Source organism: Leuresthes tenuis, unplaced genomic scaffold (assembly GCF_036924035.1).
Source record: "Leuresthes tenuis unplaced genomic scaffold, fLeuTen1.0.hap1 SCAF_16, whole genome shotgun sequence".
In the NCBI taxonomy this organism is placed as follows: domain Eukaryota; kingdom Metazoa; phylum Chordata; class Actinopteri; order Atheriniformes; family Atherinopsidae; genus Leuresthes; species Leuresthes tenuis.
The window spans coordinates 17,149,854-17,175,266 of NW_027325370.1; the positions used below are offsets into that span (position 1 = coordinate 17,149,854).

Consider the following 25,413-nt stretch of genomic DNA (forward strand, 5'->3'; position numbering starts at 1 on the left):
TTATTGGATGTTTTGCACACAAATAAAAATGTAAAATAAAATACAAGATAGCTCACTTTAACATAAAATAACAAAGGATTGTCCTTATATCGATTATACGAGATATACACTCAAATAAATAAACAAAGCATTACTAAACATGCATAGATGTGTATGTTGGTCTGTACTTTGAGACAAACAATGAATGAATGTTTATAGTGATAGCAGCTTTTACATGACATTACAATTTATATGACATTACATAAGTTGAAACGTTTCTTTTTTACATATTTGGCCTTAAGATACATTACTGAACACATATAGTGTATTGCAAACAAGTCATAGTGCATAATTAGTGCCACTGCAGCATAACTGAGGAATAGTTGGTTAAGTTGTTGACTTATTAAGAGCTATAGGATTTTAGGATTATAGATGTACTAGTCACCTTTCAGCTGTGAATTCGATCAGAATTCAGCACAATCAGTCATTTATTTGGAGCCGAGAACTAATAGCACCTTTCATCCATACATAGGTTCTAGTTTTACAATTATATGCAGCTGTTTCTTCTCTTCAATCATACACCAATGAGTATATCAAGGTCAGTTTTCAGGGGTTGAATATTGCAGGCCTGACCACGACCACCACCTCAGTCCGCTCCCTCCACAGCGTGCTGGCTTTTCGCCTTCATGGTCATCCCAGCCTCATAGATAGCCAACTGCAGAGCAGCTCCGGCTGGCACTGAAGCAAAGCCCTCCTCTGTGATGTGTTTTATCTTCAGATAACACCCTGGCCTGTGCAGTTCCACTCCATGAAGGTGGGAGAAGAGCAGTGGTAAGTCCCTCGTCAGCGTGTAGTGAGACACCAGCCTCAGCTCAGCAGGGACATCCGTTTCCTCAGAGTACTCAAAAACGGCTGACATGTATTTGGACAGATTCTGACCCCTGGCTTTGGCCCGGCCCACCTCTTCTCCAATAAGTTGGATGACTGCTTCAGTGCAGTAAGCATTTGACCCTAAGCCTAATACTTCTTCATCTTCATCACACTCATCTGGTTGTGGAGTCACAGGCCTTTGTTTTAGCCCGGGAGAACACACCACCATAACAAAGTCGCTCTCCTGGATCTGCCGACAGTGCCAGGCCATACCGCCCTCCTCAGCCACACTCAGGGAATCCCAAAGGTCCAGGAACACCTGGAGAGACACAAGACAAATGAATACATATAAAAAAATCATCCATCTTATATAAAGACGAAACAGGACATGTACCAAGTACATAAAACTTCTCCAGGTACCTGAGTGGCCATGTGCTGCTGAATGAAGGCTCCTAACTGCATGACGGCTTTAACATGAGTGGGGCCATCATTGCTACTGTAGCACATCAGAAGGCGAGGAGGAGTAAGCCTGGTTTCAGGTAATGATACCATTTCCTTCGGAGTCCCACTCTCCTCATATTGCCTAAAGATATCTACAAGGATAACAACAAATATACAGCTGGTAAAGGCAAAGTCAGAGCCTAAATACAAGGGTCAAATAATAGAAGAGTATCATGTGTGGTTGAATTATCCTTCATACAATGCAAACAGTGGGTTTGGTTTGTAATTGCACCTGGTTTTAAGTCAAATTTATTCCTGCGCAGCTTGGGCCTCCAACGGGTGAGAGCTGCCAGCAACAGTCCGAATATGGCGACCAAGGCCAGACAAAGTGGAAGCGCCACAGCCAAGGAGGGGGTGTCAGGGGCAGCCTCTGAGGATGGAGGAGTTGCAATAAAAGAGGAAATCAGTTTCGGTAAAGCACTTACTCGCTCACAATTAGCTAGCTCATGTTTTCAGCCTGCCTGAGCGCAAACTGATTAGGATTTAGCTGTTCCATTCATACTGTAATTACGGGAAAAGTAAAGACGATTACAGTGCAGTACAGTGATAAATAATTTGTCTCCAGACCTTTTAAATTTACTTTGCTTTCTATTTGTAGAAATAAATCTAGCAAAACTGGCCTTTTCCGACAGCTAACAAGCTAAGCTGTGATTATCTCACTTTAGGAACATCCATGCTTGGTTCTGATTCTTTGAAAATGCTTGTCAAGTCAAGTCGAGACACCTTGTATTTATACAGCACATTTAAAAACAACCGAGGTTGACCAAAGACGGGTCTTTTAACAAAGATCTGAAATGCTTAACAGTGGGAGCAGATCTAATATAAAGAGGGATGCTATTCCTCAATTTAGGAGCAAAAACTAAAAGCTTGATCAACTTTGGTTTTTAAGAAGAGCTGGTTGGCTGACCAAAGGTCTCTAGCTGGTGTCTGAGCATGTAAGAGGCCAACCAAGTAGGGTGGAACTTGTCCATTAAGGTATTTAAAAAATTTAAATCAATCCTTCAGCAAACAGGAAGCGAGGGACGGAGCTAAAGACAGATCTATTAAGGTCTGTTTTTTCCTTCCCTGTCAGTAGATGAGTGGCAGCATTTTGAATTCCTGCAGTTGTTGAATGGATGACAGATCTAAACCTACAAAGAGAAAGATACAGTATCCATCTTAGAGGTTAGTATACCATGAATCACACACTCTAAATCTTTAGGGCTGAGGGTAGAGCTGTTGTTAGAACTGGACCTAACAACAGAGGATAGCTGCTTGTAAATATAAAAGCAGCTGTCAAACTACATAAATACCAGGATTCTTCATAGAAGAGTGAACATAAGATTCGAGAAGGTAAAGATTTTCCAAACACTATCACCTCAGTCTCATTTTCATCTGTCTTAAAGCAGTTTGAACTCAGTCATAACTTTACCTCTTCAACCTCAGAGTCCCCAGTACTCGGGGCGGGAGAGGAAAATGTGGTTTGATCTGGCTCTGATTAAGTCTCACAACTGTTATCTTTATTTTGACACCAAGATGGGTTACACAGAGTTTATAACTGCAGAGAAATACTCAATTAATTTTCCATTAGATTACAAGAAAATGCTATTTAATAGCATAGTTTTTACATTACTCCCAACATATCTTTTTTCCTCCAAACAGCTGCCATATGTTCAGCGTAAATGATTCCTAACCACTGTTGTTTTTACCTCATATTGCATGTTTGAAATCCCTACAGTTTGCGCGGTCAGAAATTTAAGACTGAGAACATTCATGTCTACCACACTCAAGAGGAACCTTTCAGAAATGGAAACCATTATGTGGCAGTTTCATGTCAAGTCCTGTCATGCAGTGAAAATATATCGTACCACAAAAATGTTCCAGTTGTGAGGGAAAATAATCTAAACAAATTCCCAAAACTTGAAGACGAAAGCAAATCTGTCAGTTTTGACATATAGTATTAATTTATTTGCCATGTCCGTGTTTTAGAAAAGGAATATGGGACCGTAATATCAGATGTAGTCACTGCCATAAGACACCAATCTAAACTTCTGAGAATTAGACTCTTTGTGGGATCTTTATGATGTTTTGTTCGTTTATTTGTTTGTTTGTAGTCTTATGTAATTTATTCTCCATAATCTAGTGTTTTTACTCTCAGTCTCTACTCTGTAATAAAGGTTGTATTAAATCTTTCATATGAAATAGAAATTTCAGGAACATCATTTTAGCTAATCATGGCTAACGGTTGAAAGAGATCAAACCACAACTTGACTTTTTCTTGTTTTCCTGTAGTCAGACTTCAAAAATAATTTTTTAACCCAAATCATAATAACAGGACAAACACTAACTCTTAAATTAAACGTGTGCAAAAAGCGTAGCAAAACTAACCTTTCTGACCGCTAACAAGCTAAACTGTTAGCTTAGTTTAACAACATGTTTTTGTGAAGTGTGTATTCTGTATTTTAAGACAGAAAATGTAATTTCATGAAATATTATTTGTATTGCTCCTATCTTTATCCACTTTTCTCTAATTAAGCTTGAATAAAATCATTCAAATTAAATACTGATTTTTCCATTGTTCATTCTGTATTTAACTGCAAAAATGTCATCTAATCCAGTATTTTTGTACTGCTTCAAAATCAGACATTGAAAATATTGTATCATATACCTAGAAACGACACTGATGCAACCACGAGCAAAAAATATGAAAAAGAAAACACAAAACTTTCAATACAAATAGGATGTATTCAGTATAATAATTATTTACCATTTGTTACAATTGGCAAACTCATCTCACAAAAACAGCACTAGCATAAATGGCAGGTGTACTGTGTATTATGCGACATGGGGGATGTCGTTTCTTTTGTACTCGCTTTAGTAGGTTTTCAAACAAAAACCAATGTAAGGCCTTAAGCAGGCATACAAGTCATCAGAGAAAACCTATCCCAAACCTCTAAGCAACCAGAAAACATGTTTGATTCCTTATATAATTTCCAAGCTAGAAAACATGTTTTAGGTTCCCATCATGTGGTACAAAGTTAAAAGAAAATAGGATCCAAACTCATGATCTGAGGACAGTTTCACTTAAAAAACAACTCCAGTGGAATTACTTGTGGAGAGCTCTAATTAAAGTTCAATAAGAAGCTTCTGTACAACCTTAATTTTCATGTTTTTGCTTGTGTTTGGATTAAGAATGGACACTACCAGAGAGAGTGAGCTCAATTCAATCCCTAAATTTTGAAGTCTACATGTCCTTGTGTCTCTTGAACCCCACAATTGTTTTCATTATATAATTGATGTATCACAGCATAAATGATAAAGTGCTCCAAATATCAATAAAAATAGCTGTATGAATGGGACTTTCACTATATAGCAGTGAAATTACCGGTTGTTTTTTGGGCTATTTTGAAGGTATGAGTTTGGATTTCTGGTTGCCAAACATAAGGTAAGATTCTCCAAAAAATATATATACTGCTTTATCTACTCTAAATGGAACCCCAATTTAGAAAATGTGGTATTTCTATATTGAAACTGAGGTTTGATGTCACTGAGGTCTTAAACTCATTAAACGCATGAAGATCATGTTTACTGCAATAACAAAAAAAGCAAGAGGTAGGGTTACTTTTTGGGAGTCTTTTCATGCCACTCTTTGAAAAGAATGCCTGTTTAATGCCCTTTCATTTTGGCACTTCTTCAGTTTGCTATTTAAGTGAAAGATCGTTGGAACTAGTCACACAAGAGATGTGTCACATCTACACAACAAAATGCACAGAGAGCCTGGTAACTCCAGAGATTTAATGAGAAATTGGATGCAACACAACAACCTCCCCTACCTTTCTGGATGGCTGTGACCTGAACATTGAATGTTTTCCTCACTGCATCCACTTCATTAGCTGCTATCTGTGACAGCAGAAAAAGGTTGAGCATCAAAGTTAATTCATGGCCTTGGAAACTGTAGATTGACCAAATAAATGAGTGAATCAGGCAGAATTTTACTCTTCTTTTAGCTCTGACTTTCTTTGATACAGCTGCAGGACCTCCACCTCTGCAGCAACTCCCACCACAAACCCTCCTCTGTCCAGCTGTACCCCCATCGCTATGATTTATACCAACATCACTCCTGTCACCATCCCTCTGCTACAACCTGGCCGGCTCCCTCTGTCTCTAACTATAGAGGAGGTTGGAGCTGGGCTCAGGAGACTTCAGTCAGGGAGGGCTGCAGGCCCAGATGAAGTGTGTGTCAACTTGCAGTCCCTCTTCAGAGGCTCTTTAATATGAGACTACAGATGGAAAAAAGTCCCAGTGCTGAGGAAAACTTCTTGCCCAAATTAGGGCAACCGGTGGAGCTGAATGACTACAGACCAGTGGCTTTGACATCACATATCATGAAGACTTTGGAGAGACTCCTTGTTCTTCGCATGAGATTGCAGGTTGCTGAGGATGTTGACCCCCTCCAGTTTGCCTACCAGAAACACATAGGAGTGGAAGACGCGATTCTGTACATGCTGCATCGGACATATGCTTATCTGGATGTGCCTGGTTCATATGTGAGAATCATTTTGACTTCTCTAGTGCCTTCAACACCATACAGCCTCCCATACTGAAAGACAAGCTTCTAGGTATGGGTGTGGCCCCCTTCCTGACATGATGGATTATAGACTATCTGACTGCCAATCCACAGTATGTCAGGATGGGGAGATGTGTTTCTAGAACACTAGAATGCAGTACTGGGGCTCCACAGGGTACTGTTTTGGCTCCTTTTCTTTTCACCCTGTACACATCTGACTTCAGGTACAACTCGGAGTCCTGCCACATACAGAAGTATTCTGATGATATCATGCGACTGTTGTGGCATGTGTGTGTGCTCGACAGCAGAAGGAATACAAGGACCTTGTGGAGTCCTTCAATGGCTGGACCAAAAAGAACTGTCTGCTCCGGAACACTACCAAGACCAAAGAGCTGGTGGTGGACTTCAGAAGATCTAAAAATCCACACCAGTCAGTCTGCGTTGAAGGAGGGGAGATAGAGACTGTTCAGACCTACAAATACCTGGGGGTGGTGCTGGATAATAAACTGGAGTGGTCTGCCAACATAGATACAGTGTACAGGAGGGGCCAGAGCCGTCTCTTTCTGCTGAGACGGCGCAGGTCCTTCAATGTCTGCAGTGATATGATGTGCATGTTTTATCACACTGTCATTGAGAGTGCACTGTTCTGTACTGTTGTCTGCTGGGAGAGAGAGAGACTACAGACAAAAACTGTAGGTGCCTGTACAAACTGGTGAAAAAGGCTGGTTCTGTAGTAGGCAGAAGGCTTGACCCTGTCAGTGCTGTGGTGGCGCAACGGATGAGGAGGAAATTATTTTCTGTTTTGGAGAACAATAAACATCCCCTCCACAGCATCCTGGCAGGACAGAGGAGCAGCTGCAGTGAGAGGCTCAGGAGGTCCTTTGTCCCCACAGCCATAAGGCTGTTTAACAGTGACTGCTGACATGTTCTTCAGAAATTTATTTATTTATGTATTCATTTGTTGTTATCATCATTATTATTGCTCTAATATACAATCATTGTAAATATTTAATACATTTCTTTTGAGCTACTTGACTAATTTTAAATTTAACCCACTGGAGGATGAATAAAGTATTTTTTCCCCATTTCTATTCTATTCTATTCTATTCTATTCTATTCTATTCTATTCTATTCTATTCTCCTCCCCAAAACGTGCCCATGCGGAATTTGTTCATGTATGATACAGGGAATAATTATTCATTCAGTTGGTTTTACACATAAATTTAGCACCTGCACTCACGAGACATAAAAAAAACAGTAAACCATTATCTACATATTAACAACTGTTCTTAACATTAGTGAGTTTTTTCTCTGGTTTAAGTATTTCTTAGTGCCTTGGTTTACTCTCTGTTCTGTGTTGGTATTTTGTTTGAGCTTTATCCCTTATGGTCTCTTTCTCAGGTATCCCTGGTCTTGTGTTACAGTGTTTGTTATCACCTCTTTTGTCCTCTCAAGAGTTTTTTTCTTTCCACCATCACCTCGTGCACGGACAGGACGAGAGATTGGATCCAAGATAAGTTTTGATGCAATCTGTTGGTCCCTGTATGAATTTAACTAATTTGGAACTTGATCAACTGATTTTGATTGGATTACAATTAATTGGATTCTAATTATCCTGAATTGGACTTTATCTTCGATGTGCCCTGAAATGACGTTTACAATTAATTTGGTGCTTTAGAGATTAAACTGAAATTAACTGAACTCTAACTCAAACTGTTACCAAAGTAGAACAGATGAAATGATGAGTGAGACTAAAGAAGAAAAGTTTAAACCACTGTCAGATGGGTTTCAATCCAGAGGAGAAGCATCGTCCAAACACCATCCTCCACCACTTCAACGGCTTGTAAAGGAGTAAACGAACTAGCAGTGTATTGTTATTCAATTCAATTCAATTCAGTTTATTTCGAAAGCGCCAAATCACACCAAATGTCATCATGGCACTTCAATGATACCGTCCAATTCAAGCCAATTAGAGTAATCAATCAAATCCAATTAATTAAATTCAAAATTAGGCCGATTCATACATACAGAAACAATTAAAAAAAACAATTTCCTAGCTCAGAAATCCAACAGATTGCACCGAAACTTCTCATCGACCCAGTCTCCTGTCCTGAGCATGCATGTGGCTACTGTGGAGAGAAACAACTCCCTTTTAACAGGAAGAAACCTCTGGCAGAACCAGACTCAGGAAGAGTAATCACCAGCCTCGACCAGCTGGGGGTTGAGAGGACAGAAATAGGGGACAACAAACACCATAACACCATTCAAAGGATACCTGTTGAGACAGGGAAACACAAGTTAATGACCACAATAATGTCAAATGTACATAATGTCATATGAGTAAATAAAAGGGGGAAAAAGGAGAGCAAATTGAGGAAATGTGACATTGCCCCCCAGCAGGCTAGGCCTATAGCAGCAGAACTGCTATATAGCAGTTGAAGCTGAACATATACGCAGGGAAATCACAGTAGTCGTTGTACAATTTTTTAGCCTCTTTTGTGAAACTGCAACGTTTAGACTGATTTAGACAAACAGTTAAAGCTCTGTGAACTTTGCAATCAGCAAAAAGTTGGAAATCTACTTATTTTACCTCACAAGTGTAGTTTGTTCCTTCTTGAAGGCCATTCAGCTGATAGCTGTGGTGAGTTTTGTTATTGGAGGAATTCTAAGGAAACAACAATGGTTGTTAATACAATTATCAAGCAACAGTATGCAACAGGTGTACTGTAGAAGAGCTTTAAAATTATTCTCATGCTGACTATGTGCTGACTTGTCGTAAGGAGAAGGGAAACTCTCTCATAAAAGTCAATGGCTGTCTGGTTTAGGTATCACATTCTTCTTTTTTCATTGCTGTTTGAAGCAGAACAACTGTTTGCAGTTTGATTTTAAGCCCTCAGGTTCCTGATGGTGTTGGGGGGAGTTCATATCTGACAGTAGGTATTTTCTCTAGGACCTCCCAAGTAGAGGTTTAGAGAAAGCTTGAACTGAACTTAAATTTGATAGGAAACACTACAGATCACTAATACATTGCCCTGCACAATGTTTGGGACAAAGTCACATTTTTATTTGAGTTCCCCCTCTGGTCCTCAAGAGTAAAAATCTCAACTCAGATGTGATTAAAGTGCATATTCCACACTTTATTTTACAGTCATTTTCATACATTTAAAATGGCTTCCCGATGGCAGCTTGGATGAGAGCACAGAAGGGTTTTAATATCACTGCAGCACTTCAAGCCAACATGTTGCTGTGAGCATGGACACCAGAGATAACGTTAGGACACCACAATTTTTGTGATCACTCAGGTGTCTTTCATTGCTCCATCAGTGCAGGGATAAGATACCTCAGTTTGCTTCTACCATTTTGAGTCTGTGTCTGCCGTTTATCAACATGAAGAGGGAAGCTGTAGAAATGAAAGTCAAGGAAGCTATTGTGAGGCTGAAAAACAAGAATAGAACCATTAAAAACATGGGCCAATCCTTAGGATTACTAAAATTAGCTCGCTGGAACATCATTAAGAAGGAAGAATGCTCTGGTAGGCCAAGGAAGACAGAAAAATACTCAAAGTCCTGTTCAAGAGATCAGAAACAGCAATCAAGAGGCCGGTGTGTCTTTGTCAGAGACTATTATCCACAGAAGACTTCATGAACAGAAATACAAGACGCTAACTATGAGTTAGCTAAAAAAACGGGATGGCCAGATTACAGTTTGCCAAAAAGTCCTTAAAGGATCTGCAGAGTTCTGGAAAAAGGTGTTCCGGACAGACGAGACCAAGATGAATCTGTATCAGGTACGTATGGCTGCCACAAGTACTGGTACACTTATCCTCACTGATGATGGAGCTGCTGATGGCAGCTGCACAATGAATCCTGAGGTGGATAGAAACATCTGATCTGCTCAAGTCATAGTAAATGTCTCCAAACTCGTTAGACGGAGCTTCATCCTGCAACAGGATAAGGATCCAAAAAATCCTGCTGAGGCAACACCAGAGTTTCTCACCTGAGTCACCTGATTTACATCCAGCTGAGCATGTCTTCTATATGCAGAAGAAGAAACTTAAAGGGACAAGTCCCCGGAACAAGCAGGAGTTGAAGGTGGCTGCAGCAGAGGCTTGGTAGACCAGAGAAGATACTCAGCACCTGGTGATGCCATCAATTGCTGACTTCAAGCAGTCGTTGTGTGTAAAGGATATGCAACAAAATACTAAACATGGCTGCTTGGTCCCAAACAGTATGGAGCCCTGAAACGAGGGGGACTGTGTATAAAAAGTTTTGTAATTTCTACACAGTGGAGCTGAAATGTATGAGAGGGGGACTCAAAAGAAAAAAGTGACTTTGTTCCAAACATTATGGAGGGAGCTGAATATAGCAGCATTGGACACACACTGCACACACTGGAACCAGTTCTCAGAGAACTCCTTAAGTTATTTCACCAGCTCCCAGTTTTTACCACATTTGGCCACAGAGAGCTCAGTAAAAGTAGCTCTCAACAGCATCAGAACTCCTAAGCAAGAAACAAATGAACAGAATATGAAAACACAGCTAAATACTGTTCAACAGAGGAGGAGACCACTCACGGGCGTGATGTCTGTGTATCTCTTCATGCCGTTTGCGTAACAGAGAGAGAAGTAATTTCGGATGCCTAGTTTTGGAGGGGCCAGGTTAAAGGTCACAGTGATGACGGTGCCTTTCTGATGGACCTCAATATGTTTTGGGTACCAGTCTACAACCAAAACATAAGAGACTCACAGATGTAAAGTCGATCTTAAGAAGCAGCATTTAAGTGATATGGATTCAATTCAGGAACATTAGAAGTTTCTCTCACCGTGTTTACACTGCTCGAGGCCGTTCTTCTCTGCGCACGCTGCGAGAAAGTAATAAATATGAAGCTATAAAGTCAACATTGTTCTGGATTGAAAAAATAAATTAGGAAAAGTTCAACGTTCAGACAGCAGCCAGGAGATGACATGTCAGAACAAATACAGAGTAACAGTCCAACAGACAGAAGGAGCAAACTTCTTACATCATCCTGACACAAGAAAAAATTCTCCCTTTCAGATAATAACAGAGAGTCTTACAGCGAGTAGAGAAGATCTTGCTCTGGTAGAACTTTTCCCACTGCTCCGGCACTGGCAAAGCCATGACTGTAACAGCATACTGGGATCCCAGGGAGAGGCTGGGGAATGGGTCTGACTTGTACACCTGCAGAATGCAGCAATCATGTCCTCAGTTTTTATACGTGCACAGGCTTAACACATATGGAAATATTGTACTTGTAGATCAAAAGTATGACAAACAAACATTAGAAAATTTCTTTCTAATACACACACATGCAGAAGTGTGCAAGTATAGAGCCACGCCTCATTTCTTTATATTTTCGCTCCATGCAGACACTTTCTTATAACCTTTTAAAGTGATCTTGAGCAATAGTTTACCAGGTTTTCTGATTTGATTCAAAGATTTTCTTTGGACATTGGCTGCTTTTTTCACTCATTATAAGTCCAGTTTTTGTACCTGAACATTTTAAGAGGAATGTGTTTGTTTGTTAAGCTACTTAACACTGACTTATGATACCTCAAGGCATGTGTGGTGTATGAGGGATGGTCACCTTCAAACAGCCTATGTGTAGATGGTACAGGAAGAACTCTGCTGACACAGACTTGGTCGAACACCAAAACTTTTTATTGCCAACCAGGTCTGTATCAGCATTACAGAATGATGCATCAAATCTGGAGAGATCTTCAAAGCCCAAAAATCTATGCAATCTCTGTCTCACTGTGGATGTTTCTTCCCTTAAATAAGGTAAATCTTCCCCTATTTGGTGACTCTGAAGCTGCTGCGTGACCCCCTGGAGGGGCCCAAGAGTCAAAATGTAAGATATATGTATGTTCCATCTGGTGTGCTTTATTCCAAACACGCTCAACAGGGGAGTGTTTTTCTCCAAATCTTTTACCATTATTCATCTCCATTCTGGACAAACTGAACCTGATGCCCTTCTGGACCTCTGTTAAGCATCAGACATGCCACATGAACCAGTGTTGTGTCGACACGGAACAGACCATTTAGCAGAGAACCAATTTTAAATTGTATCTTTAAACAATCTGTTACTAGCAGCCTGTCACAAAGACACATCATTTGTTCCCATTTCTTTAGTTTCATCAATGGAAAACACCAAAGATAACACAGTTTGAAAGACAGAAAATAGTATTTTTGCTCCAACAAATTGATTCCCAAAGAGCTATTAGCTGAAAACTTGGCACAAATCTCAGCTTGGTGTGCAGTGTGTCCTTAAAACATTTGAGGAAACTGGACAAGTGGAGGACAAAAGAAGAAGCGTCAGGTCTAAAAAACTATCTACAGCAGATGAACAGTATCTGAAAGTGATGTCCTTAAGCTGACCTTCAGCTGATCAATCTACTGTTGGCCCAAGCCTCATCAGAAATGGTCTCCATGGAAGGGTGGCTGTCAAGAAGCCATTCTTAAAGGGGAAGTTAGTTTTTTTTATGTCAGAAATAAGGTCTAGGTTTACAAAAAAAACTTTTAAAGCTTAAATTTTTAAGCTTGTTAGAATTGACTGAAAATCAGTGGCAACAGGTTTCATAGAGGGACGAATTCTTCTGGACCATTTGAGTCTAGTTGAAAAGCAGTGATTTGATCACCAAAACAACAAAAATGTATCTCCTGTTTTCTTGCTCTGACATGGCTCTAATCTAAGATAATGTTTGCTCTTTATTTCCCAGGTTGATAAATCATACACGTATTTGCGTAGAGCAGACAAGTCTTGCTTTATTATTACCTTAATCTGGATCAGTAGAAAAAACAAAGAAAGGTAAATAAAAAAAGGGCTGTACTTATATAACATTCACACACTGATGGATACATCAGAGGCAACGTGGGGTTCAGTGTCTTGAACCCCAAGGACACGTCGACATGTGGTCACTCTTCCTCCTGAGCTACAACCAACGGGATTTCCCAAAAACATGAAGACATCAACGACACATTTCTTTAATCACACAGAATTGCTTTATAGTTTCCATAGCGTGACGGTGCCCGAAACAGACGTTTCTGCACCAGTCAGTGCTTTGTAACAAGCCTCAGACAGGTCACACAGCTTGTATATATTTTTGTAGCAGCTATGATTGTTTCCGTTCTTGGCTTCTTGTTCTGATATTTGACTCGTGTGCATACACTGCAAAGAAGTGTATCCTCCTGAGGTCATTCATTCTCTTCTGCTTTCAGCTCCTCTTTTTCCAGAGATAAAGTGATTCCATAAGTTGATGATGTTTGACCAAAATTAAGTTCTCTCTCTTGTGTGGAAATGTTTCCAGTATGATTTTCTACAACTCAGACTAAATGATGATTGATCAACGTCCAGAGTAGCAAACTTTTTTGCTGTGCGGCAGCAGGTTTTGTGGTTTTTCTTTTTACGAAGGTGCCACAGCAGAACAACGTTTTCTGCATTAAACAGGTTCATAATTACCTCTCCAGCAAACCTAAAAGCAGCTCTTAGGGGATCTCTTTATCTTTTATTACCTCCCTATTTTTAATTACACTCTTATGTAACAGCTGCCGGTTCCAAGTCTTTTAGTTGTGCAATCAATGTTCTCACTGATAAGTCACTACAAATTGTGTCGCAATGAGCATGTCCAAATTTGTGATCACACTAAGGGAATATCAATGGAAACTTAGTCAAGATCAACTCAAGGCTTAAAAGACGATTTATCTTTAAACCTTTAAATAGTTCTGTGACCGCACTGCGAGTATTTCTGATGTGTAAATCCAAGCATGCAAGCCTATTGAGTAGCCTGAGTTGACAGCGTACCACACTGATAATAAAGTAAAGATCAGATTCCTACCATTTCAGTATGTGAGGTCAGGAGGGAGACGTTACGATGAAAGAGAAAGAGCTGACAAGCTGTACTGGAACCACCCAGAGCCTGGAGGGACACCTGAAATCCCCGCAGAAAGGCGATACCTGCAAACGCAAGAAAGAAACAGACAGACTTTCATATCATCTGTAATCCAAACTGCATTCTGTCAAATATACGCATGCTGCATGTGGTGATCTGGATCAAAGAGCGATCAGTGAAGCTTTCAACATCACAACTGGTTTCAATTTCTTCTGCTGTGCCTCAGTCACATAACCATTCACTGAGAAGTCTATCATACATACTACTTTTATAATGAACTGGAGGACTTCATATTCCCTTCATATTAATGTACACTCTCAAAAACAAGGAGATTTATGAGCTCAGTCTAGTTCATTTGAGTTTATTGAACTTTTTCGTGCTTAATGCAGAAACAGTTCATCAGGGTGGAGTCGACGTTTTAGGGCTTCAAGCTGTGGCCTGTAGATATGTGCAAGATAAATATACATGCCGAGAGGACCTGTTAGATGTACAGGTCATTATGCCTAAATCATTGGTTAAAGTTTTGAAATGTCATTGCTATCCGCGTGACTATTTACCTGCTAATAAGTCTATTAAAATCTAAGTGGTTAATTCTACTGTGAATAAAAACAGACAATCAGAAAACAATCAGCATGTCCAAAGACACAGACTTTCAAACCGTACATGACCATCTTCCAACTAAAGTGAATTTCTCAAACTAAGTTGAACAAACTCCAATAACGCAACTGGGAGATTTCGCATGTATACGTCCACCTCCCCTTCATACATGCTCCACCAGTCCCAGCAAACCTAAAAATGTAAAGTTTAATTTCACCCTCAGCCTGTTACCGGATGACAGGCAGCTGAATTGTTAGTTGTTTTATTCTGTGAGGTAGTAAGTCAATTGGAAAATGGCCAGAAATGATAAGCTAAATGGGTACGTCTCCATGCCCTGCGGTAGAGTCAGACATCCTTCAGGCATGCTAACAAGCAGCTCAGCTTAAAGTTGCATGTCAACTAAATGATTTGAACGCATGATTAAAATCAGAAAGACCCAAAGCTTTCCAAGAACCTGAGCAATGTTTTCTGAAGATTTGAGAGGATAGTCACTTCGCATTGAAATGCTTTCTCCTCAGATTCTGAGGAAACTCTTGAAACTTTTGAGAAGCAAAAAGACAACCTGTCGAAAGTGGGGTGTTTTCTTAATGTTACTGGATACTTCAGCCACGTCAGGGCCTTCATTGTCTTATTTTTAGTTGTAAAACATGGCAAATATTTTCAGAAGGAGATATTTCTGGACTGTTTTGTTTATTTCTTATTCATGGTTTATGTATACGACATGTTTCGTGTGTTTAGCTGAGGACGCTGGGGTGAGGCAGCCATTAATCCAGGTACATTATATTTGTTTTAAAGCAAGCCATGTTTTCCTAACCTTAATCAAGCACAATGTAAAACCTAATGATAATAACCATGTCATTTTTATTCTTAACCCTGACCAACGCAGCTTTAATACTTCATCTTAACCAGGCAAGTGAATAAACAACCAAGACAACATTTAACTTAAAAGTTACTCAAAGGCAACAGCAACAAATGCAAACCGGACATTTCAAAGTTACTTGAAGACAGCAATAAGGACGGGACAGTTGTGTAACACCGCCCCCTCCAACCTCCAAATATTTACTTTATGGCTTTTTTAATGTGATGCAATGGTCAAAATCTGACTTTTTAACAAAGTGCTGTGACACTGTTACTCTGTGGAGTTGTTATTGTGTTCAGTAGCCCAAAATAACAGCGAAAATCCTGTCTGTGGACACAAATGAACAGAAGTTCACACGACTACAACACATTTTTGTCTGAGACTATGTTGGTAAAGTAGCTTTGTACTGTCTGAAATAAGCTGAATTAAATAATGGAGATCTATTCTACACTAACAACAACACAGAGCACATTCTGCTCCTCAGTTCTTCACCCTTTATACTGAATATGGGATGGAATCTATTCGTATCAATACTTGTTTTAGTTGTTTTTACTGTGTTTTTGGCATTTAAATACTGAATATGGGATGGAATCTATTCGTATCAATACTTGTTTTAGTTGTTTTTACTGTGTTTTTGGCATTTAATATTCTGTGAAGCACTTTGTGCCACACCCAGGCGGATTGATTGGTTTACACAGCATGAATCCTGTGGAACAAAGTGAGGACAACAATTTTTTCCAGATGTAAATTAAACAAGGTCAACACCAGTCTTATGACAAAACAACTTAACTGTGTTATTCATCTTCATTTCTCCAGCTAATCTGCATTCCTGGGCATGACTGACAACTACAAAAAAACCTCAAATGACCACATTTCTCTGCTTCTCCAGCAAAAGCCCCTTTCTCTAGGAGGACCAGCTCTACTGGCATTAATTGATCACATGCACTGAAGAAAATCACAGGTTGACTGTAGTGTTTTCAAAGATTTGCAGCAAATACCAAAATCTGCTCTTTGTTGCTTGGTTTAAATCTATATTTAATGACCAAAGGCACAAAGGAAAGGACTTTCAGTATCCTCACTGATGAGCTTAATTTATATAGAAAACAAAGACAAAGGAAGGCAGGAAGGTTTATAAAACTTACAAGAAACAGCTTTCTTGTAAGTTTATATATATATATATGTATATATATACATATGCTCCAATATATATATTTTCTACTTTAGTAGCAAAATAACCTTCTCTTGTCTTCTTTTATTTATCCTAAGTCTCCTCTCTTCTAGTTATTTTCTAAGTCTTCTTCCTCTCTTTCTTTTATCTAACTGCACTGTTTTGGACTGCTGTGAATATTTTGTTGTGCTTTTTTTACAATGACAATAAAGAAGTCTGATCTGAGGATGAGTATTCACCAAAATCTTTCCAAGCGAGGATGGACCTCTGCTCACGACTTTGTGCTAAATTGCATCAGAGAATCATTAACAAGTTCTAAGAAAATGCTAAACCCAATTTCAGAGGACTTTTGGTTTTTCAACATGTGCGGAGCAGAGTGTTATGAGGAAGGAAGGAATTGCTGATGGATCTCTCAGGCAGCTCTGTATGATAAACGATACGAATAGTAAAGCCACATGGGCTCAGGAGGACCTCTGAAAACCATTTTCACTCAACACAGCCCACCACGGCTTCCAGAAATGTAACCTGAAACCGTGTTACACAGCTCAGTTCACTGGAAAAAAGCTCATCTCAGATGGACAGAAAAACAGAGGACACGTGTTGTGTTGTCAGATGAGTCCATCTTTTTCTGCAAAGATGAAAAAAACCATCCAGGCTGTTATCGGAGAAAGGTGCAAAAGCCAGTGTCTGTGTTGGTAAGGGGTTGCATCAGCGCCTATGGCATGGATGGCTTCATATGTGTGAAGGTACCATTGATTTGAATTTTGAGGAGACATATGCTTCCATCAAGGTGACGACCTCATTCTGCAGGACTTCCAACAGCGTGGCTTCATCGATGCAGAGTGTGTGCAGGTCTGTACACGACGAGGAGAATCATACAGCAATAACCACGGACTGTTGAGCAGCTGGAATCTTGGATTCAGCAAGAATGAACACAGATTACTAACTAGTATTAATTCTAATTAGTATATCCTCAGTTCCCCAAAAGTTATAAGGCGTCGTAAAAAAGAAGGTTGATGTTTCTTCCAGCTTCTGAATGTGTTGGTGGCATCGAGATATGTTTGTATTCTGGAGTGTGACAGTGAATTTGTGTCAGATAAATACATCTCCAAAGAAATGAACAAGCTTTTGTTGCATTGGAGCTAATTTCACAACTTTTCTGGAAACAGGGCATTGAACAACCTCAGTGTCAGCTGATGTACAATTTTTAGATATGGGGAGCACGATTAATATCGAGTGAAACTCAGAAAAGAAATCTCAGGACCATCCAGGATCAGGGCGAATGACTCTGAACAAAATGTAAACAAATTCCCACATCCCTACATGGTCTTTTAAGAACAGTCCTTCGACAGGCGTGTGCTAAGCTAGCGTCAACAACATACCGTAATAACTTGGCTTCCACGACACAACAATGGTTTCAGATTCAGGGTTTGTTTCAGGAACAAACTCAATCTTCACATCATTTGGAGCTTGGACGTAGTGCTGACAGATGTTTGGATCATCATCTCCTAGAAGCTCAAAACATGGCCACGGAATACAGCCTGAGGATGAATGAAATGAACGTCAAAGTACAAAGGTATGCAAAATGGTTCAATAAATATGTTTATATGCTGATAAATGCTACTAAAAGTAAATAAACATTTAAGTTTCTGAAAATCTGAACTTTGCTCTTACTTTGTCCTTAAGTTCTAAACTTGATTTGTTGTTTTACTTGGAACATATTTAATTTCTTTCTTTGTTTATTTGTCACTCCTGTATTTATTCAATTTGCATAAGGAAGCGGACGGAGAAAGAAAAAGCAAAAAAATAAATAAACAACAAGAATTAGATTGAAAACTGTACGGCGGACTCAAACTAAAATGAAGAAATAAATCATTTGCATGGAATAAATGGGTCAATACGATTTAAGGGAACTAAATACAGCAATAAATACAGGAGTAACTCATGAACAAAGAAAGAAAAGAATTATATACTCCAAATAAAACAAATGAAATAAAAAACTAAGTGGCAAAGTAAATAAACATGAATGAAAATAGTTTAAAATTAAACCAGAAAACTGGATTTCTTTCACATTTTATTTGATTATTTTTGCAAAACCCTTTATGTAATTCACCAGCATTTATCATCATGTAAACGTGTTTCTTTATAGCCAGTTATATGTTTTAATTAATTTCCTCCACAGTTTGCACAGGACCAGTCAACATGCTGGTCCTGTAATATGTCAAAGGCATTTCTTTGACATATTACTTCATTTACACCGTGTACACTGCTGTCAAGAGCTAATTCTGTGTTTATGTGATGTGTGTTTATGTGTCACACAGTGTGAAGGACCTGTGGGTGTTCCGGTGCAGCCTGTTTGAATCCAACTTACTTCCAAACACAGGGAAGGTGTTAAAGCCCAGGGCTTTCTTGACATCATCTCTGGTTACTCTGCAGTATTCGCACGCTCGCCCTCCCTGAAGAGGAAAAAGTAACAATGAATGAGAACATTCGTGTAAACCTTTAACTCAAATCTGTTCAGGTCATGAGAACATAAAGTAACACATTGTTAAACACACCTAACAGAGCCTAATTAAGCTACTATTGTTGTATTTATAGATTTGCTCCCGGCTCAAACAGTTGTGTATTTTGGGTGAGTGTTGGGGAACGCGTGATGTGTTGTGGGTAAAATTCTGATCCCTCGTTAGCTATCAGCCATGAGGCCGTAAAGAAAACACAGACACAGTGAAAGTTACAACACAAAACACAAACTGAGAAAATAGCATAAAACAAAGCAATGTGTCACAAATCAAACTATACTTTGCCAAGTCAGCTTGGTAAATACAGACTGAAGTATTATTATTATTATTAATATTATCATTAGTTTTTTAAACCAAAAGAGTGAAGGCTGAAGCAGACGCTTATATAACACCAACTAATATTACATATAAAAGGAAAATCAACACATAAGAAAACTTAAATCAAACTCGTAATTGACAAAGAAAACACCACAACTTTACATTAATATCAATCATTGTACAGGATCATCTTAGAATCTCTGTACAGTTTATGTATATGAGCACTTATTATCATCAGGACAATAACTATAAGTTCTTTCATTCGAAAACAGCTTCTGGATGTTAGGTGGTAGGATGTTGTTCTTTGCTTAGTACATGATTTGAATTAATCTATAATTAACCAGTTTGCTAAATCGGAGTGTGTATTATTGATGGATTTGTTGATTTGGGGGTTTGTTAGTTAATAATCTTATGAGTTTCTTTATAGTCAAAGGATCGGATGTGTGTTTGTTTTGTAAGCGTTTCCTCAAACTTCCAACACAGTAAGTCATATACGGCTCTATTAGTGAATTATACAGTATACATAATGATTTCTGACATAGTATTTAGCTTTATACAGTAATGCGATAGATTTAGGCATTTTATTCTTTACATGCAAGAATTTGGTTTCCAACGCTATGTCTATTTCAACATCATTCATTTGACTTTTTCTAATATAATTTTTGTACGATTTCCAAATAAAATGCCTTTAGTTTTCCCAAAGTGAAGGGATAAATTGTTGGCAAACCATTCAGAACCATCCAGAAGCTTGCTTTACATAATGATTGTTGAAATTCGCATGTGTTAATTCAATCAGGTAAACAAATTATGATGTAATTACATCATTACATTCTAGATTCTCTTTAAAGCATGACCAGCAGGGGATGCATTTCTCTGCAGACATTCACTTCTCGGCATAACACCGGAGCCATGGTTCCAGCACGTCGAGGCTCAGATTCACCTGCTCAGCAAAACCACGGACGACAAGTATTTTCACGTCGCCGCAGCCTTGGATTCGGGCCGCCACAAGCAGGTTAATGGGACTGCTCTGGGACTCGCCTCAAGCCGACAAGTATGCAGCACTGAAGGAGGAGTACTGCAACTGTATCAACTCTGGGATATGGAGAGGGCCAATCGTCTGTTGTCTCTGACTGGTTTGGGGGAGAGCAGACCTGGTGATGCTTCATTCCTTTTCACCCACCTGCGCCAGCTTCCACCTCCTGTACGCACGATCCTGGCCAACTATCCCCTGATCCACACTAGTTGTCAGTGCACAGGCCGCATACTTTTTAAAATTAATCTCTTAAGGTTTCAGTATTCTAAATTACATCTTCGCATAATTCTTAGTGCATTTTCTTTGCACTTGTTTTTCAATCCATAAAGTGATAACAAAATATACAAGTATGTTACTATTAACTACTAATTGTAATTAATAGAAATGTGCAGAAAATACAACTGAGCATACTATTCATGAAATTATATGAATGGTATATTAGCTTAATATTAGTAGCCCTTTTGCAATGAATGTTTAGAATAAAACAACATGCATAACCTTTATTTTTAAGCAGCATGTAAATTAGTACATACACAGCCACCGGTGGTTTTAGTTGTTCCACTGTAGCACAAATAAATACACCTCAAATTCTGATTTTGTATTTTAATTGCAACTAAAATTTACTTAGCACAAAACAAGTTGTTTCAAAACAGTAAACTTTAAGTTAACTAATCATTACCACACTTTTAAGTATTCTAAGAGCGAATCTGACAGCAAGTATTCTCGAGTATTCTAAACTTAAATATACTTGGCATGTTTATTTTTCACCAGGGTCCTCAGATTAGGTTTTAAATACTCGGTTTATTACTCTTCATGTTTTCAGGCTGAAGGGACTATCAGTGTACATAAATACTGTTTCGTACTCACATGAAAGTTTGATGCAAGCCACATGTAATTATGCTTAAACTGTCAAATCTGATCTGGGTCAATCAGAATTTAATCCATACTGAACAGCGTGGCCCTGAACCTTTTTCTTTTTGTTGAACTTTTACACAGCTGTGCCTGTCGCTTTTTATTACCAAAATGATCATTATCTGTGAGGGGAAATTTGTGTCACTTCCCTCCATTTTCACAACAGAAGATTTCATTACCATGTCAGACAAAGCTGTCACAAAATATAAAGTCAAAGTTGTTTTGAAGAGCCACATTTGAGTGAAGTTTCAAACGCTGAAAGAAACAACTGATGCTTTTTATGTTATTGTAAAAATAAAGTTATTAAAATATACAAAAAATAACCAAAATAATACATGCTAACAATTATTATCCATTAATACTCAGTCACAAACTGTAACTGGTTTTGTTTGTGATTCTGAAAACACTTTTTTTAATTTATTCTTTTTAAGGTTCTGGTTCAAAACAAAGAATGAATTTACAGTTTTTGTTACCCGACCCAGAACATAAAATGTATAAAGTGAGTTTCACAGGACATCGATGCCTTCACCATACATCTGTTCATCTGAAGCCTTTTTTAATGATCTTTTATGTTTAATGTGGAGCTGAGCATTTCATATAACTTTTTATTTCATATACTTCACTCTTGCTTTTTATTGTAAAAGTCTGCCTTCTCCATTTCTCTGCTTGGTTGCAGACTTCTAAGTGGCAGTCCCTCTGAAACTGTATATATTTCCAAACTAAAACACACCCATGGGGAAAAAAGATCCATTTCTATATAAAAGAATAAAGCTCTGATCAACAGATGAACAGTCTTTGATTCATAAACTGATTTTAAACCCTGTACATAAGTCTGACGGCGCTACCCACAACTGAGACAAGACGAGTCCATTTCTAAGCCTTCAACAAGGAAAGGAAACAAAAGCTGTTCCAAGTCGCATCAGGAAATAATGGAATACAAACAAGATGAACTGATTGGGTGTATTGCATTTTGAATGTGTGAAGTCAAACGTTTATTTTGTACTTGCGACATCTTTGACAGAATAATGAACCCTTTTGGAGTTGTAAATCTATTTGAAAATACATGATGAACTTAGAAAATATGCCACAAGGCCAGAGACAAAATGTATCCTTCTATACCACACATATATGATGCAATTTTTCTTCAGATACCGCAGGACCTTTCTGAATGTCAACATTCAGTAGAAGCTTTGAAAAGCTTTTTTTCCCCCCTTTTTTTTGCCATGATGGGATACCAATCCTTGCTTATTGGTTTCAATGCTTTACCGAACCAAACAGTGACTGAATATATAAGTGAGGTAAATAATAAACTGGTGGAAGTACTGGATGGGATGCCAGATCAACTCAGGTCTTATTAAACTTCAATAAAGTCTCACAAACGGTTGTGAAGTTAAAATATAAAACATATTTGTAAATAAAATAATAAATTTAAGTAGATCTTTCTGACAACGCAATTGTGACAACAAATAAAGTTCACCCTCTTTCAATTCTAAGGTTTTACATATCAGTACATGACAAAAAAATAATCTGATCTTAAAATCATGTGTAATTAACTTGATATTAACAAGAACACATGTCATTTTACACCGTATCATTGTTTACCGAATATATACCAAGTCGAAATGCAGATGCAGTTTGTGAAAAATAAGTACACCTCATTCAGCATCTTGTAGAACCAGTTTAGGCAGCAATAACTTAAGTAATGGTTTTCTGTGTGATGTTATCAGTCTCTCACATCATTGTGGAGGAAGTTTGTCCCTCTCTTCTTTATAACGTTTCATCAGTTCATTGAGGTTTGCAGCAGTGGTTTATGAACAGCTCTCTTAAGGTCCCACCACAGCATTTCAGACAGGTTGAGGTCTGGACTTTGACTGGACCATTGCAACACCTCGATTATTTTCTTTTTCACACATTCTGTTGTAGATTTGTCTTATCAGCTGTTAAGAGTTTTTAGTTGTTATCGCATGATATAACCTGTTTTACATTTATATTCCTGTGCTTTAATTGCACTCATATGCTATACCATAAAAATCATTTGTGTGATTATGGATCTTATACTGCATTAGTTCTAATCATGCGATGATGAAATGTGTGTGTGAGTATGAACAAAGGGAGATGCTTCAGGACAGAGCCTTCCGGAGGTCAACTGAGTTTAACTGAGTTCAAAATACAAGCAGAATGCCTGATTCAAACTAGTTTGTAGATGTATCTCTTTGAATGATTATCGTCAAGGTCTCACACTCTGAAGTTGCAGATGTGTCTCCATATCTAAATGTTAGACAGAGTCACACGCTCTGAAATTTCTATGCAACCTTTTGTTTTGTAAAGCTCTTCCCCTTTTCTTATCTCTGAATAAAACCAGGCTGCTGCAGGGAGGGAGTCGGAGATTGCTGGAGGTTGCTTAGACACATACACCTGTGGCTGAAGCAGCGACGGCTCTCCCCTTTTGCAAAAGCTGAACTTGATATTGATCTCTTTGTGTGGTTCTTTCTGTTTAAGGTGGGACTTCGTTAATAAGAACGAAAACCCTATCATCAGCCCTCCACCACCGTGCTTGACAGTTGGTATGAGGTGTTTGTGCTGATATGCTGTGTTTGGATTTCTCCACACGTGCTGCTGTGCATTATCACCAAACATCTCCACTTTGCTCTGGTCTGTCCAAAGGACATTGTTCCAGAAGTCTTGTGGTTTGTTCAGATGTAACTTTGCAAACCTAAGCTGTGCTGCCATGTTCTTTTTAGAAAGAAGAGGCTTTCTCCTGCAGCCCTTCAAAACAAGCCATACTTGTTCAGTCTGTTTTTAATTATATTGTTATGAACTTTAACATTTAACATGCTAACTGAACTTGCTGGGAAGTCTACTCCTGAGAAGATTGGCAGCTGTCTTGAATGTTTTTCCATTTGTGAATAATTTTGCTCTCTGTGGAATGATGGACAAAAGGCCTTTTAACACTTAACAGATTTACGGGCAGTAATAATTGCTTCTCTGAGATCATTGCTGATGTCTTTCCTTCTTGGCATTGTGTTAACACACACCTGCTTTTATAGAGGTGCTCACACTTACTGATGATCAGTTAATCAAATGAATTTGATCAGCAGCACCAGGCTGCTTCTTACCTTCTTAATTAATGTGGGATCAGTAAGAGTGGACTTAGCTTTTCACACTGCTTCTGCATCGTGGAATTTACTTTTAAAATGTACTTTTAAAGGATCTAAGTGCTTCTTCCACAACTGCTAACTTACCCTGCAAGACTTGACAGGTGGAGAAAACGATCAAACAACAAATAGTGTCAGCCTCAGGCTTAACTACTGACATAGAAACTCTCACGCAAGCCTGCAAGAGAACATAGCGATCATAACTGAGATGATACGAGTTGTATTCAGGGTAAAATAAAAAGTGACTTAGTGTGCCTTAAATAGACTATTTCTGATTTGTATGTGCCTTGTTATGCTGATTTCATAGTATTTACAATTATAAATAAAAAGGAGAGTGAAAGGGAACAAATAAGAGGTACAACTGTCAGATTTATATGTACTGCATAATATTCAGCATACAGTTTATATGCAACCTCCCAAATTTGCATGGGCTGTAGAACTGATATTAAGCATCATTGTTTTTCAGAATTACTTGCAGCCCTCTTGTCTGTGCAACAGCCAGAAGATAAAGCAAACATGTGGTTAGAGGAGTTAAATAACAGAACAGACCTCTGGTGGAGTTTACGCCCAGGTACAGGTAACATCCTGCAAGTTGGAGCCTGACAACGTCAAGATTCTCCCAAAGAGAGATGAGTCTCAAATGTTAAAGGATAAATCACAGAGAGGTGCCGCAGAAAGCAAAACTTACCTCTTTGATACATTCCAGACTGCAGTCCTGAGGAGTCACAACTGCAGCTGAGGAATCAGCCCGAGCAAGTGCCGAGAACTGGAACAGAACTAGAGCTGTCGTCCACATGCTGTCACAGCCTGCATGGCATCCACAAAGCTAACCTGAAGAGTTACAATTGAGTGTGAAGCCTGATGTTGAAATGTTTTCAATGACAAGAACCCGGGAGGAGGGACAAAGACAAGGAGGGGAGTGGTGTCCTAAGGCTACAGGTGGAAACATAATGAACAAGTTCGCTTGTCTCGTTTTTTTTTTTTTTTTAACAATGAAGCTGCCACATAAGCTGCCACATAAGCTGCCACATAAGAGCAGGAGAATAGCTG

At 38.8% G+C, this 25,413-nt stretch overlaps 1 protein-coding gene across 1 annotated transcript; it reads right to left on the bottom strand.

Moving 5' to 3' along the window:
• Positions 1 to 250: 250 nt before the first annotated feature.
• LOC140271689 (interleukin-17 receptor D) lies at positions 251 to 25,260 on the bottom strand. Its single transcript, XM_072366976.1, has 12 exons — positions 25,052 to 25,260; positions 18,798 to 18,882; positions 17,809 to 17,967; positions 13,749 to 13,867; positions 10,971 to 11,094; positions 10,718 to 10,756; positions 10,470 to 10,615; positions 8,487 to 8,561; positions 5,163 to 5,229; positions 1,583 to 1,720; positions 1,270 to 1,442; positions 251 to 1,168 (listed from the first exon to the last, which is right to left on the bottom strand). Exons 1-12 carry the CDS (start codon positions 25,157 to 25,159, stop codon positions 626 to 628), a joined length of 1,776 nt encoding a protein of 591 aa, XP_072223077.1. The 5' UTR covers positions 25,160 to 25,260; the 3' UTR covers positions 251 to 625.
• Between the last annotated feature and the right edge of the window lie 153 nt (positions 25,261 to 25,413).

Coding starts and splice junctions, on each gene's coding strand:
- LOC140271689 (XM_072366976.1), bottom strand. CDS start 25,159: ATGTGGACGACAGCTCTAGTTCTGTTCCAGTTCTCGGCACTTGCTCGG. Junction 13,868..17,808: donor GTGGAAGCCAAGTTATTACG/GTATGTTGTTGA, acceptor TTGCGTTTGCAG/GTATCGCCTTTCTGCGGGGA. Junction 5,230..8,486: donor GAACAAACTACACTTGTGAG/GTAAAATAAGTA, acceptor CTGCTGTCACAG/ATAGCAGCTAATGAAGTGGA.